Source organism: Zingiber officinale, chromosome 2A, assembly GCF_018446385.1.
Source record: "Zingiber officinale cultivar Zhangliang chromosome 2A, Zo_v1.1, whole genome shotgun sequence".
NCBI classification, from domain to species: Eukaryota; Viridiplantae; Streptophyta; class Magnoliopsida; order Zingiberales; family Zingiberaceae; genus Zingiber; species Zingiber officinale.
The window spans coordinates 153292340-153311015 of NC_055988.1; the positions used below are offsets into that span (position 1 = coordinate 153292340).

At 43.9% G+C, this 18676-nt stretch overlaps 2 protein-coding genes across 5 annotated transcripts; one reads left to right on the forward strand and one right to left on the reverse strand.

Annotated features, from left to right (window-relative positions):
• Positions 1-2593: 2593 nt before the first annotated feature.
• On the reverse strand, positions 2594-5853 carry LOC122042795 (hexokinase-2-like). The gene is made up of 9 exons (XM_042603104.1): positions 5293-5853; positions 4573-4723; positions 4307-4489; positions 4137-4211; positions 3888-4043; positions 3719-3817; positions 3528-3658; positions 3377-3458; positions 2594-3287 (listed from the first exon to the last, which is right to left on the reverse strand). The coding sequence occupies exons 1-9, from the start codon at positions 5583-5585 to the stop codon at positions 2925-2927; spliced, it is 1533 nt and encodes a 510-aa protein (XP_042459038.1). The 5' UTR covers positions 5586-5853; the 3' UTR covers positions 2594-2924.
• A 1098-nt stretch (positions 5854-6951) lies between these two features.
• Positions 6952-9098, forward strand: LOC122040173 (protein IQ-DOMAIN 27-like). Of its 4 annotated transcripts, none has more exons than XM_042599523.1 (5): positions 6952-7211; positions 7309-7400; positions 7511-8163; positions 8252-8431; positions 8503-9098. In XM_042599523.1, exons 3-5 carry the CDS (start codon positions 7792-7794, stop codon positions 8923-8925), a joined length of 975 nt encoding a protein of 324 aa, XP_042455457.1. In that variant the 5' UTR covers positions 6952-7211; positions 7309-7400; positions 7511-7791; the 3' UTR covers positions 8926-9098. The 4 variants fall into 4 exon arrangements, with proteins under 4 accessions (XP_042455457.1, XP_042455455.1, XP_042455456.1 ...); XM_042599521.1 differs by having other exon boundaries at positions 6952-7207; XM_042599522.1 differs by having other exon boundaries at positions 7309-8163.
• Positions 9099-18676: the final 9578 nt, after the last annotated feature.

An 18676-nucleotide genomic window follows, 5' to 3' on the forward strand; every position in this document is an offset into this window, starting at 1 on the left:
ACTTTTACTGTGTGTTAGATTCTGTTTCATCATCTTCAAGAATTAGAAAAGGAACAGATTATTGCTTAAATTTGTTGTTCATTAGTCAAGTCATGACTAATAGCCTTTACCTTCCAAATCATATTTGTCATTTCACTTAGATGTTGGCCTATGGTAACATTCAGTGCTTCTTGCAATTGTCAAACTTAATAGTCAGCTATCGAAGCTTGCCTTATACTCACTCCACTATATTTCTCTCTAATGACAACCGAGACAAAATGAACTAATAGAAACTGCTCATATTCATACATCAGGTCATCAACCATAGAATTAATCAGTATGTGTTTGTGTTGTGCTCTCTGACCATCAATAGGTTTATCTATAACCTGATTGACAACCTTTAGAATTTTTTTATTCCTCATTGCATCTTAAAGTGTATATTTTGTAGTTATCTTTATTTATTTTTTCTCCTTTATTGAGTTCAATTATAAAATTCTTAACAGCCATAACCTAACATAAATAAACACATCATTTAGTAATTTAGTGTAATTCATATATATGTAATTCATGATTACTTCAATGTTAATCTGATTTGATTTACAAAATCAAGTGATAAGTATATTTTCACTTATCATTTATATGATTTAATCTAACTAATATTAATTAATCATATTGTAAACAACCCATCAAATTTATAACAAACTAGTATATTATTTATAATAAATATGCTATTAACACAATAATTTCTTTCAGCACATGACATAACTGTTTCAAGTCTGTGAACACATAACATAAGACTAAACAACTCTAAGAAATTAAATATGTCACTACTACTTCCATTAGGATTGATACTAAGGTTGTAGTAGATAGGTTATTGTTATTCTCACTAGTACAAACACAACGCAGTAGTAATCAACACAAATCCTATCTTTCTATTCTCAGTTGGGACCTTGATCTGAGGTAAATTGACATCGGAATTCTTTGCAGAATCTCCAATTAGATCCTCATCTAGGTCCTCCTCAATCGTATAGAGATTATCTCGAGGAAGTGGTTCATCGCCATCTACATGGTTTAGATGACGAAGTAGCTCTTTTCCCAACTCAACACATGGATGTACTTTTCATAGCGCCCCCATATATGATGTGCTACTTCAACGAGGTGTATTGGCAACGATTGAACCAAGGCCGAAATCTAGTAATTATCCAGGATAGGAACCAAGGGCCTATGTGCCGAGTGTGCACCCTCTTGGCAGTGCCGAGTATACATTAGGCAACACTGAGTGCCTCCGTCGCATTGAGTGCTTCATTTGAGCCAAGTGCTAGTCAACACTTGGTTGTCGAGTGCCAATATCACTCAGCAGCAAGATTTCCGTCGTTGTTCAATTGTCATTTTGTGACAACAGATAGTGATATTTCGCAAAAAGTGACAACAAACTACTATGATACTATTATTGATTTAAATGCATAAATAAAATTTGTAAATTCTTATTGTGATTCCTTGTCGATCTCATTCTTCGTGCTCGTTGTCTAAAGGACAATTACAAAAACAAACAGTACTTTTGATTCCATGAATATCTTGGATGTTCTTCTCTTCTAAGAAATAGTAATTACTTATCCCCATGAAATGTCTAGTTAACTAGAGGATGATAGATTTACTATAATAGAGTAGGGATCAATTTTCGATAGACTCATACCCTCGGAGAAAAAAATCCCTTCACCCCTAGCTAATTTGACGGTCGACTATAAATTGACCCGTTGATTTACCTTCCTTCATATAATCTAAGGACGGACTGTAAAGGACGTTTGAGGTGAGCGTAATCACTTTTATTATTACAATGAAAGAGCAATTACTTTTGATTTAACAATCAAGAAGAAAGAAATATTCGATGTCAAACAAAGAATCCATAATTTATTCCCTCAAACCCCACAATACTTCCTCCAATCTAATTTGTAGATACGTATCTATCCTAATTTGCTATGAAAACTTTTCTTCCTCCTGATTTCTCAAACTGAAACTACACTCAATGTCACTAAAATGCAAAAACAAAATTTTGAAATCTTTTTTTCATGACATAACAGTTGAACAGAAAACAAAAGGCATGATATCAACAAACATGGAAGAAAAGTATGATGAAATGCAGAACAGCAGAAGTTGTCTGCCTTGTAAGCAGAAGCCCTTCAATTCATCTCTTAAAATCCGCTCTGGTTCCTCCGAAGATAAATATATATAGTTGGTCTGATAGTACTCATCACTTTATATGCAGTCCTCTCAATCTAAAATTCTGAATCTACCCCTTCCATTGCACTGCAGCTGCAATATGCAGTTGCAACTGCAGCCCACTACCAACAGATTCTTGGTGCAACGTCACATTGCCTCGCTCTTCACTTGATGTTGATCTCATTGTGTCCCTTACCGAACACTGACCTCGACACATCCCTCGTGTAATGTCCTAAGCTCGATCAAAGATTGAACAAGCTGAGCTCGATCTTCTTCCCCTTCAACTTCACTGAGGAAGAGCACTTTGAAAGTCTTGTTCTTCTATCATCGCCCCTAACTTCATGTAAACAAGGCCTGAATCTAGTACTTTTTTTCACAAGATGAAGTCAGAATCAGATGGTAAAAGCGATCACCTTCACAGAATCAGATGGTAAAAGCGATCACCTTCACAGAGAGATTTCTAGCACAAGGAGCTGAAAATTTTGACCAATCGACAAAACCAGAAAGGTCATAACACCATCCTTATTTATCGAACACATGGAAGCAATAAAACAAAACAAAACTTGAAACACCAATGCAATCGCGTTGCATTGTACAAATTAAGTGGCTGCAATACAGTATAGTTTCTTCTCTTCTTCCTTGCGCGAGGATTTCGGGAGGTCATGGCTTCCTCCATTATTATAGAATCGATTCGAACAAAACAAGAACAGCATCTTGGCATAAGAGCTTCATAGGTCCTGTTCCAGCTCCAGATAATGAGAGTGCGAGGCCGCAAGGAGAGCTGCTCCAATGCCAGACCCATCATTCGCCATCTTGATGACAACAGAATCTGAGGCCTCTTCTCCGAGTATCTCCTTGATGGTGGATTGCACAGACTCACTGAATATCATGTAATGTTCATAAAGTCCGCCGTCCATGGCGATAACCATCCTCGGTAGCTGACTTCCTCCCTCCCTTGCATTATCACGGGCACGGCCAACCTTCTTCACAATGCCAACTATGCCAGCAGCAGCCAAACGAGCACTGCGTTTCGCAATAATGTCACATATCCGGACTACCACTTTTCTTGTTTGGAGAGAGGTGTTTGATATCTGGAATTCAAAGGCAAACATAGGTTTCAGAATGATGTGGAAATGATAATTTCTGCCATATATGTATTGTAGAAACAAAAAGATCATACCCCCAATACTTCATTCAGTTTAGTACTGACAACAGTAAGATCGGGTGATTTGTCATGATGCATAGCCGACATGATCGGAGTCCTGCAAGTCTCACATTTGGAATTTGTTCATCGAACGGAAGGAATCTGTTCATGACAATCATAAGCATACCTTAGTGAAAATGGAATTTCTAGTTTTGCAGGCACAGTTTCTCCAAAGAGTGCAGCTTCCCGAGCCAATCTCAGGAGAACTCTTCGGAATATCTCTCCCAAGTACATTCCAGAGACCAATTTTTCATAAATCTGTCAATAGCATTCATTCAGATTTTACAATAAAACAGTTTAGGAAATGTAATGTATCACCTGTTCCCCCGGGTTCAAGCTCTCATCATCTAATGCTTGATCGTATTCCGTTATAGGGAGGTGAGACGACCTAAAATTCCCCCACTCCATGTTGATAACCTTGATGAGAAACAAGAAGTTAAACAATGTAACTTGCTTTGCAATGTGCTCTATTCATAATGTTTCTTACTGTCTCTCCTGATTTGGGTAAGAGTCCTTGCCATTTAGGTATCGCCTCGACTCGTTCCACATAAGCAGCATTTGTGCCGGTGCCCAATATCACTGCAGCAACTACATCTTTATCGTGATATCTTCCCCCGGCCAATGTTCCGATAGTATCATTAACCTGAGATAAAGAAAATCAATGGCGAAAAAAAATTGATAGCTGTTTCCATCTAAGGCAACAAAGCTACGAGTGATAATGCTGCAAAGAGTGCACCAAAGCTGACACTCGCATATCAAGGCCTTGTCTCTCCATGGCCCTACTCAATTCTCCCACCACATCTTCACCAACCTGCCTTCAAGCAAAAGAGCAACGATGGCATCGTCATGAGTTCAATGACATATTTTTCTCAAAAAATAAACTAAGTAGAAGTAGGTTTGGATTACCGTGGCATCGATATTGAAACCTTTTGTCCACTTAACAAGAGTGCCTGATCCGATAGAAATTTGCCTCACCGGAAAAGAAAAGGTGAATCCAAGTTCCCTCTGCCTACCAGTAGGAAGGTGAAAATCTTCACCTTCAGATGCAATGAACCTTGCTAAAGCTGAAGCAATGAAATCAAACAGTTCCTAAAAACATGGAGTGAAGAAACTTAGGAGCTCCACAAAAGGAAGAAAGGATAAACAACAAAAGGTTGAAGCTTTTAACTTACATCTGAGCCTCCGATCATGAGATGTGGTGGAATGGAAACCTCCTCAAATTCTTGCCTGACGATTCGTCCCTCCTTGCCTCCAAGTTGCACGCGCAAGACGCGGAAGTTGGTTCCTCCAAGGTCCAAAGCATAGAACAATCCCTCCTCGTCCCTGCGAAAGTGATATTCTAGGAGTTCAGTATTGCCTTGGAGTAAAATGCATGCTTGTAAATTTGCATCTGATACAGACACAGTCCATAATTGAAATCAAACAATGATCAATTGGAGTTTCATGTAAAAGGAGTGATATGCTAAGAAAAGATCTTATAAAATAGAGAAATAAGTTCAACAAGAAAAAGTTTAATGTCCAACACACTTCGAACCAATATTCATATATAAACATAACATAGACAGAATTTAACGTCTTACCTCACAGAGTTTATTAATGGATACAAAGAAAGTATCTTGATTTCAAAATAAATAAATGGTATGCAGTGGCTGAAAAAGAAAAGAAGTAAAATCGTCAGCTGTTCTATTGCGAGCATGAATCTAACAGGAAAAATGACAAACAGCTCTTCGGCAACAGAAGAAGAGAAGCTTCGATGGTGGTGAGCGTCATAGGTGGATTAAGGTGCCAAGAATAAGTACCGATCTAAACCAGATTTTGTAAGGAAATCATTGAATTGCATCAAAAATCCATTCAGAAAGTTCACAGATTGAGAAAAAAAGGGAGCAAATTACCCAGTTGGAAGGTTGTCAACGTAGCTGATAAGCATCTTCAACTTGCTCGCGCCCTCGGCTGCGAGTCCGGCGTGCATCTCCACTGCCATCGCATCCGCCAACTGCCGCAGCTTCCCGACGGTTGTGGCGCACCTCTCCTCGAGCTCCCTCATCACCACGTCGACGCGGGCCATCACCGCGTCGATGCGGGCCCAGCGGACGGAGCTCTGCATCCGCTGCCGCACAACGAGAGCCGTCACCGCGCACGCCGCTGCGGCGCAAGTCACCGCCGTCGCGAACGCTACCTTCCCCATTGCGCAGAAGGTACTCTGCCGACGAGGTCCCGGGACGATTGGACGGCCTAGCCTCCGGCCTCTTCCCCCCCACAAAAATGCAACCTTTGGATGGGAATACTAATCCAACAATAGCAACATCAAGCAATTTTGTAGGATCTCGAGCCTCTGGCGCCTGATTAGCAACGAGAAGTGGAAAAGGAACGATCTTGGAGGGAGAGGAGATTCTTCCGTGACATGGAACTTGAATTGGTTGGCATGGAGGCAGAGGACAAAAATCAAAGAAGTTCCTACCTTCTTTTATTACGAGAAATCATTGACAAAGCTTCCACTCTTATCCTAACTTTTCCTATTATTCTCTCTAAATCAAAATTTTTAATTATACAAATAAACAGTTTGTAATCTAATTGCTTTATTATAGGATCCGAAATGACCTCCATTTATGCTCTAAATCTTGTTCCAAATCAAAGATAGGTCACAAAGGCCAGCTCAAAAGCTTGTTTGCCCCTTAGCCATCCAAGTATAACTCATATGGGCTAGAACAAATAAACAAATAAAATAAATGAAATCCATAGTAGCAAAGAGCATCAAGGAATTAATATAGGCATCCACTTCACCCTCATTCATGATATAAAAGATTCGGCCCCACGGGGTTATCTCGGCTGGTAAAGACGTGGAAGTTTGCCACTGAGAACATGGGTTCGAGTCCGCAGGGCAACGGGGATTTATTCCCTATCCCTGTGCAAAAAGTCTCGGCCCACTGCGTACTTGCCACCGAGCTACCGTGATTTACCTCCCTCGTGATGACCCTGGGCAGGGTACGGTGGAGGTCCTGAGGGCGAGGGTTTCACCTTTTGCCAATGATATAAAAGATTCGACTATGGCAATTATCTAATTTTAAGAGTTATGATAAATTTGCCTTCTTTTGATATCATGCTTTGCAGCATCTCAATACCACTTTCATTGGCCTTGGTTGGCCTTCATGTCAATCCAAATTCCATGATGTGTCGAGGAGTAAGAACAAATCTAAAGTTACCTCTCTCCTTTTTTTTTTTTTAAGAGGAATAACCACATTTAGGTAAGAAATTTAGAAAAGAGGCAATTATTATTAATTTTTTGCAATATCTATCTTTTAGAGAATCCCAATGTGTGTTATTCCTTTCTGATCTCACTTGATGGTGCCCTACTGGAGTGCCATTCCTCTACCCATTCTCCTCTAGCCCTGTGCCTGCCATGTGTTCACAACTTCAAATAAGTTAAAATTATATTGCAGTGCATGAAAAATAATAAGAAAAGTTCTTCGGATTGGCCATTCCATTCCATCAAAGCCTACAGCGTAGCTGCAAGCACCATAAAATGATGAGCTTCTTTTTCAGCTGCTGATCGTAATCAAAACCACCATTAATCTGAAGAAACCTGATGAGGTCGTCGAGGAACAACTGTAGGATCGAATTAATTAGCAGACAGATTGTTTGTTGCAGTTCATGTCGCAAACAACCTTTTGAGAAAGTCCACGCAAGATTCCCCGCTAGCAGCTAAAATTTCCACTCTAAATCTTGGGAATTTCAACGCGCTTTTGAGGTGGCTCTCGATCCGCCGTACCGCGCACCGCCATCATCACCTGCCGCAGTGTTCTGCTCGTGGTTTGTGAGCTCAAAATCTCCATTTGTAGAAATTTCAAATGTTTCTCTTCCAAATCCCAGAGCACCCTCATCATCATGACTCGACTCTGTAATTGGTACAGGTCGCACTTCTTTACTCTCCGGCCAACTCTAAGTCAAACCGAAGAGAGAAGAGGGAAGAGAGAGAGGATCCGACATTGGTGTAAGCAATGAGGTGAGATGATTTAATTCTTGCTGGTTGCTTTATGAGAGGTTTGCCTGCCGAGAAGAGGAGGAAAGATCCGAACTTTTCCGTTCTTTGAGGTGGGTTTCAATTTCATGCAGCTGCTGAGCGAGAACAGAGCGTCGTGTTTTCTAGCTGTGCCTAGTGAAAGATGAAGAAGCCTACTCTACGAGTAGAACCAACAGATAAGCTCATAGCAGAGTCAGATAGATAGAGGAGAAGATAAAAAAAATATACTTGCAGAGATTTCCTTAACGAGCTTTGAATGGAGAATATTCAATCTTTGTTTTGATTCTTTCCCTCCTTCCCTCTCTCCTCTTCTGCCTTTAAAGAGCTCGAGTGGGTAGCTAGGCTCTTCAGCGTCTCAATTTTGCGGGTGGCGATGGGTTGGGCGAGCAAGTTGCTGAGGAGCCTTCTCGGCGGCGCGAAGAAGGATGTTGAAAAGAAGGAGAAGAGACGGCGGAGTTTCACTGGACCATTGCGGGAAAGTGTTTCTCCCAAGAACTCCGGCGGCCGCCACATTCCGACGTCGGCGCTGCATCTGTCGTGGCCTAGGTTGGACGTCGAAGAAGTGCTGGAAGTGGAGGAGGGGAGTAAGCACGCGATCGCAGTGGCCGTGGCCAACGCGACCGCCGCCAATGCGACGGTGGCGGCGGCGGTGATGCGGCTGAAGGCCCTCCTGGGAGAGAAGAAGAAGATCGCGGTGCAGTGTCGGGCCGCTGTCAAGATCCAGACAACCTTCCGATGCCACTTGGTAATCGTAAACCCACTAAATCTTCATTAAAAAAAAATTAATCTTGGCGTCGAATCTGATCGCAAAATTGTGTTTTTTATTTAAGCAGGCGAAGAAAGCTCTTCGAGCTCTGAGAGGCTTGGTCAAGCTGCAAGCGCTGGTGAGAGGCTTCCTCGTGAGGAGACAAGCCGCGTTGACCCTCCGCAGACTCCAAGCGCTCGTCAGAGCTCAATCCGTGGCAAGATCTCGACTTCCTCCAGCAGAATTGCGCTTCCACCGGAGATCATTTGTATAATTCCCCAAAACTAATTAATTTCCACGCAATAGGATCAAGAAAAATATGATCTTGCTCTGTTGCAGGAACGATTTGACGCAGGGCAATCCAAGTGCAATTCCATCCCACCCAAATCCAGATCATTCCGGCGAGCGAATTCGCCGGAGGAACTTTTGGCGCCGGTATCCTCGCCGGTGCTTCTCTGCAGGGTTCCCTCTCCTCGCTCTGTTCACGGTCACCGCGAAAGCAGCTGCTGCTGCTGCCAATTCTGTCCCAAGACACAGCACAATACTCCTCGTCTTGTCCGGCCCGGAACTCCAGCAATGCAGCTGCACCAAGTCATCATGAGTCCGACGAGCTTTCCGAACTACATGGCGCGGACCACTTCGTCGGTGGCGAAGGTGAAGTCGTGGAGGAAGGCTATGGAGGAGGATTCCAATGGCGCATTTATGGCAGGGAGTAAGCATGGCAGGTCTCCCATGGCGGCGAGTGAAGCGGCCATGGATTGATTGATCGCTGAGTTGGTGAGGCGAAATTGCGATTTGAGATGTGGAGAAAGAGAGGCGTGTAGATTCTCCAAGCTTAATTAGAACTTGTTCTTGACTTGTTGCACCATTGTGTTCTTCGTTAACTTCATTTCCTGAACTTTCATGAAGCATTTCATTTAGTGGGGAAATAGCTTTAATGATGCGGAGGGCATTGCGGGAACCACCTGATGTACATGACACGGTCAACGTGGATACTGATTGGTCCAAGTCAGTACGGAATGCGGCCAAATTGGACTAACCCCGGGTCAGGTCGGACCGATCCCCCTGAGTTCATTTCCAAAAGAGCTCAGTTCAAATCGGTCTACCTCGTAAGGAGCTTGGATCCGATCGGATGGTTCTTGCCGAGCTAATTCAACAAGATGAGTGAGCTCTCATCAGTTAGAGGCACCGATTGCAAAGAAGATACTGGGAGGCACATGTTACGGACTGATGTTATCATTAATAATGATGCCAATTAAAGGATATGCACCGATTACAATTTCAATGATATGTGCGTTAAAAATGTTTTGCGCTCTTCCCTCTCTATATGAAAGTAATAGTGTCGATGATATTAAAGAGAATAATCCGGCAGTCCCGCCATTTTTACTTGATATATATTCTCCTCTAATTTCGAATTGAATGTCGGAGGAGCCCCGTCACGAAACACCTTGATATGATATCTGAGAGATGCTCGTAAGGTAAACATTTCGAATTGAACGTCGGAGGAGCCCCGTCACGAAACACCTTGATATGAGAGATGCTTGTAAGGTAATTGTTTATGGTATGCGTTATTTATTAAATAAATAAATATTTATTATTTGAGTGTATATGTTTATGTGATTTTGTCTTAAAGTTGAAAAAAAGATTGGCCGGAAATGTGACTCTAATGTTGATCGGATGAAGACTCCTCAATATCTTGTGCGTCACAAAGAGTGTTAGTTGTCGAGGCAGGAAAAAGGTTCTCGGCATTGATCCTCTGACACGTAAGTTAGTGATCGATTTTTTTGGAGAAAAATAGTAAAAGGAACAACAGCAACAAGCGTGTGGAACTATATAGTGTTGTGTACCTGCATCTGTAGAAGGAGACCCTCAAGGATTTACCTACAGAATATCCTCTGTTTTTCGTGGCATAAAATGCCAAAGAGGGTTGTTGGCCCACTAGACTCATCATAGGCTCTCCTGGTCCGACAATCAACTCCCTACTATAGTTCAACCGGCAATCATTCGTGAGAATCACCAACTCAATCTTGTTGAGCATAGTCGGCGATTCGGTCTTCATTCGGCTTTTTATTTGGTTCGAGCGCACAATGTGCCCAATTGGCCCATGAGTCAGATCAACTAGAGTAATCAATCGAGCTTAGTTAATTCCTGGCATCAGGCTTTGTTTGCTCAGCTAGCAATTCCGATTGGATGAATTCTTGATCAATCTAAAACTTCACCTATGAGTAAGGAGATGGTAGATTGGGATTGAAGGCCTGATCGGCCATTGGGTTCGATTGAGCCTAGGGTCAGTCGAGGTGAGCTCCTTGTTGATGACTTAGAAGATTGACTACCTCTTGACTTTGATTGCCTCGTCAGCAGGCCTCCTAGATTTTGACCCACATCATCGTATCATAAGCCTCCTTTTAAAGTCTAATCGAAGGAGACTGTAAGTCCGACAGACTGGACCTTTGGTGTTGTTCGTAATCCTTATTCTCCTGTATCTTTGAGATCCCCATGTCCGACCAATCGGTTTAGTATTGTTGATCGGCTTAGGCTGATGAAATATTCTAGATCGAGCATTCGCTTCTACATGTAGCACAAGTTGATGTCATCTGTACTTCTTGAAAATCAAGCAAATCACGAGGTAGACCCCGCAACTGTACTTCTTTGCTTTTACACCCCTGTGTTTTTCACTATTTATATTACCCTAAAAACTCTAAGTCAAATGTTTTTCTTTTACAAGCCCAAGTAGGTGATGTATATTTTGATAAGATGCACACATCTAACAAGGGCTGAAATTTCCATTATTTTTACCTTCGATTGCCTGATATGCCCACCTTCCTGACCGCCCGACAAATGGAGCTACCTAATCCTCCCAAGTTGGGTAAATATAGATGGGAGTCAGTCTACCTCCAATCTGCTGCTCAGTTGATTGGCTTAAAATATCACATCCATAAAAAATGATAATCCCAATTAATCTCATTGATTATCTCTGAGGGTGATCGGTCTGGCCCCATAAAAATTTTCCACCAACCACTAGGTAAATCGAGAAGTGCACATGACGGCCAGCCCAGAAGCGTATTATCCTTTGGTTGCACCCTCCATGTAGAGAAAAAAATTCCTGTAAAAACACCATAGCTGGAGATCAAACTGCGGATGCTTGAGTGACAACCTGGATGTCCTACCATAGCACCATAGCCCCGGGAATATCACATCCATAAGCTGCTACTTGAGGGTGTGCTATACATGTTCGAGCTAAATCCTGTTCGCAATCGGCTACTTGACTCTTTTGGTGAGAAATTCTTCCCTTTGTTGTTTTTGGATCTAACTAATTTTCTTTTCTGTTTTACAACCAAAATAATGTGGAAAGCTATACTGAGCCACAAAATTAATGGATGAAGAGCTAGAAACTTGAGGAGAGGTCAAGCTGGTGACTTAAGGATGGATTATTTGAGGAGCCCATCAACAATGAGGGGGCCAATTAGGTTGTTAGGAGTGACGCAACAATAAATACTCGAGAGATGCCTCCACCCCGGCCTTCCATGCTCTCTATCGTTGTTCCTTTTGAGTCTATGACTTCAACAGAGCCATTGATTCAGCATCAGTGCCGCAAAAGGCGACGAGCAGAAGCACCAGTCCGATTGGTGACCCCGGCTCCCAAACATCTAGCATTGCGTCAATTGCTCGGCCTACTTCTGAGCATGGAGAGAGCTCAACCTTTGCAATACTTGGGGTCATAATTGCTTAGTCTACTGTTACTTCTTCCAAGCAGACCCCTTCTCTTTCTGAATTACCGACTGGAGTTATCCCGACCCAGCCGGTCACCTACTTGCCACCACCCTTAGCCCAACCTATGCTGCCCGTCTCGACTATACATTCAATTGCTGCTTCCCAATCTCATGCCAAGTCTAACTCAGAACCTAGTGACTCGGGCACACATAGGTGGATCACTATCATCCTTAAACTACCTACCAATGAATGGTGGTACCCTGGCCCTAATGAGTCATGCGCTCCAGATCACAAAATCAAGATTCAAGGTCCCTTATGTTGGAGATCATGATGGTCCCCTGACGGTCGGCTAGAGGGGGTGAATAGCCCCGAAAAGACACGAATATCCTTTTCGATCTTCAAACTAAGTTAGACAAACACTTGTATAACAACAAAAAAACAAATGCATAAATTAAAAAGAGAGGCAAGAGAGTTCACTAGGTTTGCAATTAGAAGATTGATAATCCTAGACAAATAAAACTCACTAAAATCTCCTTTAGGTGGAGTAGATTTTTTACAACGTTGACAGCTCACAAAAGTAGTAGAACAGAAAGTGAATTCATTTACAAGTGATGTTTTAACTATAGAAATCAGGACTGTATTTATAGACCTGATCAATGCACCTGGGGTATAGATAAAATTTTATCAATGGCACAACTGATCGACGACGGCATGACGTAGATAAGTTTTCTAGTCCGAGCGCCTGGACCAGGTCTGGGCACTCAGACCAGGCTGAACTAGCCCAGGGCCAGGGCACGAGCCCGGGGTGCCCAAACTGGGTTAGACAGTCAACAGTTTGTTGATTGCCCAATTTCTCCCGTTCTAGCTCCGCTCACTTGAGTGATTTTGGCCATTCGGAATAAGGCTCACCCAGACTCATTTTCTGGCCTTCTCGAGCAATCTTCCGCTCTGGCTTCTCGTCCCTCGGAAACATTGTGTGTCTCTCATCCGCCAGCGTACTCTTCCGTAGCACCTCATCTCTCGGATGCACCGAGCCCGTCGACACTCTCCCGTGCCATCATTCTCGCTAATTACGTCTTTCGCTCAACTTCCTGTGCTCCTAAGTTCCTGCACACTTAGACACAAGGCATCAAATTAACAACAAGATCTAACTTGACTTGGTTGATCACATCAAAACCTCCACAAAATACTTACAGATCGATGGTCGGCTAGAAGGGGTTGAATAGCTTGGTCACCCCAAATCGTTTGTTTCTCTACAAATCGCTAGTTGCAGAGCGGAATAATAAAAATAAAGTAAAAAAAGAAAACAAACTCTAACAAGCTTATGTAACATGGTTCGGAGATAACTTGCTTCTGTTAGAGTGTATACTGAAAGCCTAAGCTTTTGTAAACATTTATTTTGAATAAAGAATCACATTTGGTCAAATTATCTACATTTGTTTGTAGTTGTTCAATTAATTTATATTATAGATAACATAGTATGTGGTGTCACATACAGAAGATAATGTTATCAGTACCTTATAAATTATAAACAGTAGCTCACGACCAAAATGGAAAGGAACAAACCATTGAAAGGTCGTAGTGTAATTAAGTATTAGTTTATCTTAACTATATAATTACACTAGTACACTTAGAGTGTATTGAGTAGGACCATCAGAGGTCGTTTCTTTTATACTGACTTTATAAAGGAACAAGACCTCAGTTATTATGGAAGTGTGTGCTCTTAATCCTAATATAATAACAAGAACATATATTTGATATTTATTTCTTTAATTTATCAATGGGTGAGATTTAGTTCGATAAATCAATAAGCCCGATAAGTTGGGAAATGATATCACTTATAGTGTGTGTTGTTGATTATAGAAGGAAACTGTGTCCTAGTAATCTAGGTTGATAATGTCCCCAAGAGGAGCTCATAAGGATTGTCATGTTAAACCCTGCAGGTGGACTTAGTCCGACATGACGATGAGGTTGAGTGGTACTACTCTTGGACTAAGATATTAATTAAATGAGTTGTCAGTAACTCACTTAATTAGTGGACATTCGACATCTTAAACACAGGGAGACTAACACACTCATAATAAGAAGGAGCCCAAAAATATAATTTGGGATTGGTGCGGTAGTTCAATAATAGTTCTCTAGTGGAATGAATTATTATTGATAAAATTAAGTTGTGTGTTCGGGGCAAACACGGGATGCTTAATTTTATCGGGAGACCAAAACCAATTCCTCCTCTCGGTCCCTATCGTAGCCTCTTAGTTATAGAGTACTATACCCACCTATACTCACCTTCATACCCATGGTGTAGGGCCCGGCCAAGCTAGCTTGAGAACCAAGCTAGGGCCGACCAAACCTTGGTCCATGGGTGGCCGACCCTAGCTTGAACCCAAGCTTAGGTGGTCGGCCCTATTAAATTAGAAAAGAATTTTAATTTTAAAATTTTCTTATGTGGAAGATATAATTTATTAGAGAGATTAAAAATTAAAATATCTCTTTTATAAGTTTCTACAAAAGATTAAAGAAAGAGATTAAATCTCTTTCCTTATTTGTAGATTGGAAGGATATTTTATTTTTCTTCTTTGTAAATTATTCACATGTTGAAAAATTAAAATTATAGAAATTTCTTTTTATCAACCATGAAGGGATTTTAAAGGAAAATTTTATTTTTTAAATTTCCGAAGACAAATAAGGAATTTTAATTGTTGATTGAAAATTGCCTTGTTTGCTCTCCATGAGGTGGCCGACCATATACACTAAGAAAAGGATTTTAATTTTAATTAATTAAAATTTTCCTTTTCAATGGCAATAAAGTTAAGGAAGTTTTTATTAAATTTTCCTTATTTGCCAAGGCTAAAGGATTATAAAAGAGGGGGTTTTGGGTGCCTTCAAGGTGAACAACCTCTATTATTTTCTCCCTCTTTTCTTCCTTGGTGTGGTCGGCTCTTCCCTTTCTCTTCTCTCCATCCTTGTGGCCGAAACTCTCTTCTCTCTTGGAGATCAAGGTATGGCCGGATTCTAGCTTGGAGAAGAAGGAGAGAAAACTTGCATCCCTTGGAGCATTGGTGGTGGTTTATCTTCATCCTTGGAGGTGCTCTTGTTGTGGCCGAACCTTGCAAGGAGGAGATGAAGGTGCTTTGGTGGTTCTTCATCTCGGAAGATCATTGCCCACACAACGTCCGAGGTTAGAAGAGGAATACGGTAGAAGACCTAGAGGTTTTTGTTTGTAAAAGAAAAGGTATACTAGTATTTAATTTCCGCATCATACTAGTTTTATTTCTTTGTAAAAATACCAAATACAAGAGGGATGTGATTCTAGTATTTCGAATTAGTTTTCGATGTTGTGTTCTTTTGTTTTTCTTTTCCTTGTGATTTGATTGTTCCTTTTAGTTGACCTAAAGTTATTTAAGGAAATTAAATATTAGCTTTCCTTAAAAGGCTTTGTCTAGGCGGTGGTGGTTGTTCCCATATCCAAGAAGGCTGATCCTGTCCGAATGCTGAATCAACGGACGCTGGGCACGTGGCGCTCCACGACTGCTGACGTGGATCTTCGATTGGTTGCACGGACCTCCGGTGAACCTGCACAGAAGTTGGGCCGGGAAGGGGTTCCCAGCGTCGACCCTCCGACGCTCAAGTCAGGTAAGCAAGTAGTGAAAAAGATGGCTCCAAAGGTGTCTCACCCGTACCTCCGGCGAAGTGTGAGGCTCTTTATATAGAGCGGTGAAAGAGCTCCTGCATGTCCTCCGAGGCGCATACGTGTCCGCAACCCATACCTCGGTATGTGTCTGTCAGAAAGCTTACCTGACCCATACTACTACAGTCAAAGCATGTCCTTGATGGGACAACGGAACCCCCTGTCATAAGATTTGGAGTATGGCCTACATGTGGAATATACCCGCTGTCAGAAAAAGATGTCCCTTGTCCTTTTCCACTTGGTTCCCGAACTAGCGTTCGGCCGGCCGACCTCCGAGCGTCCGGCCGGCTCGCATCCGCCTTATGTCTGACCAGGCCCATACATATAACGGTCTAGGAAGATTCTCGGTGGGGGTGCTTTGTAGAGACTATTAGCAGTATGTTACCTCGTGTATTCGGCCAAGCGATCCGCTCGGCTATGTGATATTGTCCGTTGAGCGCCGAAACCCTGACTTTCGACAGGGCGCCTATAACCATCACCTAGACACCGGCCGGCCGGCCGGCCGGTCAGCCCACCCCCTCTCCGGCCGGCCACCTGCCATTTTGGACTTCCACGTGGCGTTGACCCCACCAGACGGGGGTCCCCTGTTCTTACAACTGGATCACTTGCCTCCCCTTCAAGTCTAGTCGAAGGAGGCGATTTGTCCGACTGACTGGACTGCGAATTTAGCCGGGCTGATCCTCTGTGCTAGTATCCTCCTATCGGCCTGCCGCAGAGATGGCCTTAAAGTGAATCAACAATGACATTCACTGGATCCCCTCGTGTTCTGCGCCAATCTTCGACATTAAGGCTGAGCATGCGTTCATTAAATGCTTCGAATGGTCGAATGCCACGTGGCGTACTGCCATCACCGTACAGCGGCGGTGGCATGGTGCTTTGATGTGATCGAAGCGATTCGAAATGGACGGCACGATGCGCGCTTTGATTCCCGTGACCTGGATCCAACGGTGGAGGCCGCCCGGCCTCCACCCTATAAAATCTTCGTTTGCTCTGCCGTTGCCTCATTCCTCCTCACGCGTGCCCCCAGTTATTCGTCTCGTTCTAGAGCTCCGGCGATCGTGTTCTCCTGCTTTCATTGATCTTCGGTGTTCCTCCCTCGATCCTCTTTTCCGTAAGATTCTCCCTTTTTCTTTCTCGTCTTCGATACTTTCTTCGCATTTCTTTCCCCAGCTTTCGCTTCCCGGGTGCTCTTTTCACTTGATACCGTCTTTCTTCTACCTTTCTGCCTTTTTGATTTCTCCCTCTCGGCTCATGGCTAGTTCTTCTCATCCTGAAGACCAGTCCCTCGGTCCATGGTACACTACCATGCAATCCCGATTCGAACAGCGGGACTTCGATGTTCTGACAGACAATTTTGAAATCCCAGATGATTTCGAAATTTGCTTAGCCGGTCCTTCCGCTCGGCCGCACAAGCCGCCGCGCGGAGCTTTCTGTGTCTTCCGCGACCAGTTTACCGCCGGTCTGCGCTTCCCTGTACATCCGTTCATCATAGATGTTTGTAATTTTTTCGGTGTGCCGCTCGGCAGTCTGGTACCCAACACCTTTCGTCTCCTATGTGGTGTTGTTGTTTTGTTCAAGATTCACAACATCCTCCTCCGACCGGAGGTCTTTTTTTATTTCTATTACCCCAAGCAAGCCGAGCCGGGCACCTTCATGTTCCAAGCTCGACCCGGCTTAGTCTTCTTCAACAAGCTACCTACTTCCAATAAACATTGGAAGGATTATTTTTTCTACATCCGTATGCCCGATCGGGCCAACTTCCCGACCCAGTGGCAGGTCAGCCTACCCCCCACTCCCGAGCTGAAGAAATTCAAGACCCGACCGGACTACCTCCATGCTGCAAATATGCTAGCCGGTCTGCGCCTTGACATCAATAAGCTTCTTCACGAAGGAGTGATGTACATCTTCGGCCTGAGTCCCATACGGACTCCTCTTCCGACCGGCTTCGGTAAGAATTTTACTTTGGCATTTGTTTTGATTGCTAACTGATTTCTTTTCTTTCCTTTGCAGCGGACATCGTCATGGATTCGGTGATGGCCGGCGTTTTGAAGAGAAAGGCGGCAGCTCTGGAAGCCGCGGCGGCCAAAGAAATGGAAGCGCTGGGTATCCAAAGGAGAGAGCGGGACTCAAGCTGAGTCGGCCGCTCAAGCTTCTCAGCAAAACATGGCCAGCGGAGCCACCCCTCCTGGAGAACCAACTGCCCCCGAGGAAGGTTCCGCTCGGGAGGAGGAGCAGCCTCTGCAAAAGAGGCGCCGAGTGGAGACTCCGCTGTGCTCGGCTACCTCCGCGGTCCAACCCTCCGACCGGGCCACCGCAGTCGCTCGAGGCAAGGCGCCTGAGATCAAAGCCATTTCGTCTGACCGGACACCTTCTGAATGGGACGAACCGGCTGCTCCAATCGAGGCTACTCCGGTGAGCACTCTTTCGCCTACTCGTCATTCAGTCTAACGCTCGACCATTCATTCGCAATTTTCCGCGCCGGCTCCTGATCCCCTTCCGACTGCCGGTCGGACGACCCCCGGTCATGGCCGCACGATTCGGGTTACTCTTCATGTCCCGACTGAAGAGCTGCTGCCGGAGGCCAACCAACCGACTGCGCCCGAGCATACTATCACCCTGAAGGGGCCTCTCGCCGAGATGTGGGTCGACGCTCGGGCCCGCGCCGCCATGATCCCCATCGGGAATTTGGCTAACAGCCATATGCAGCAGGCCACGGGGGTAAGTTTGTAATCTACCAACTTTTGTATTCATTCCTTTCGATCGGCCACTAACAGCTTCTAATTTCTCTCGTCAGAGATGGGTGGAGGAAATTGCGGTTTCCAACCGCTTGGCCTTGGTGGATGAAGAGCTGCGACAACTGAAGGCAGCAGTTGGTTCGTCCGGCCCTCAGGGCCCTTCATATTCCGAGCTGCAAAAGGAGCTGAAGAAAGCTCAAAATCTGCTGGCGGCCGAGCAGAAGATGACAGCCGATCAGGCCCACGCCCTGGCCGAGTCTGAGCGACAAGTCAAGTCGCTCGACACAAAAATAACCTTGGCCACCACTCGGAAAAACACGGCCATTTCTGACTTAGAAAAGAAGAACGTGGAGGCTCGGGGCCTGGAGCTGAAGGT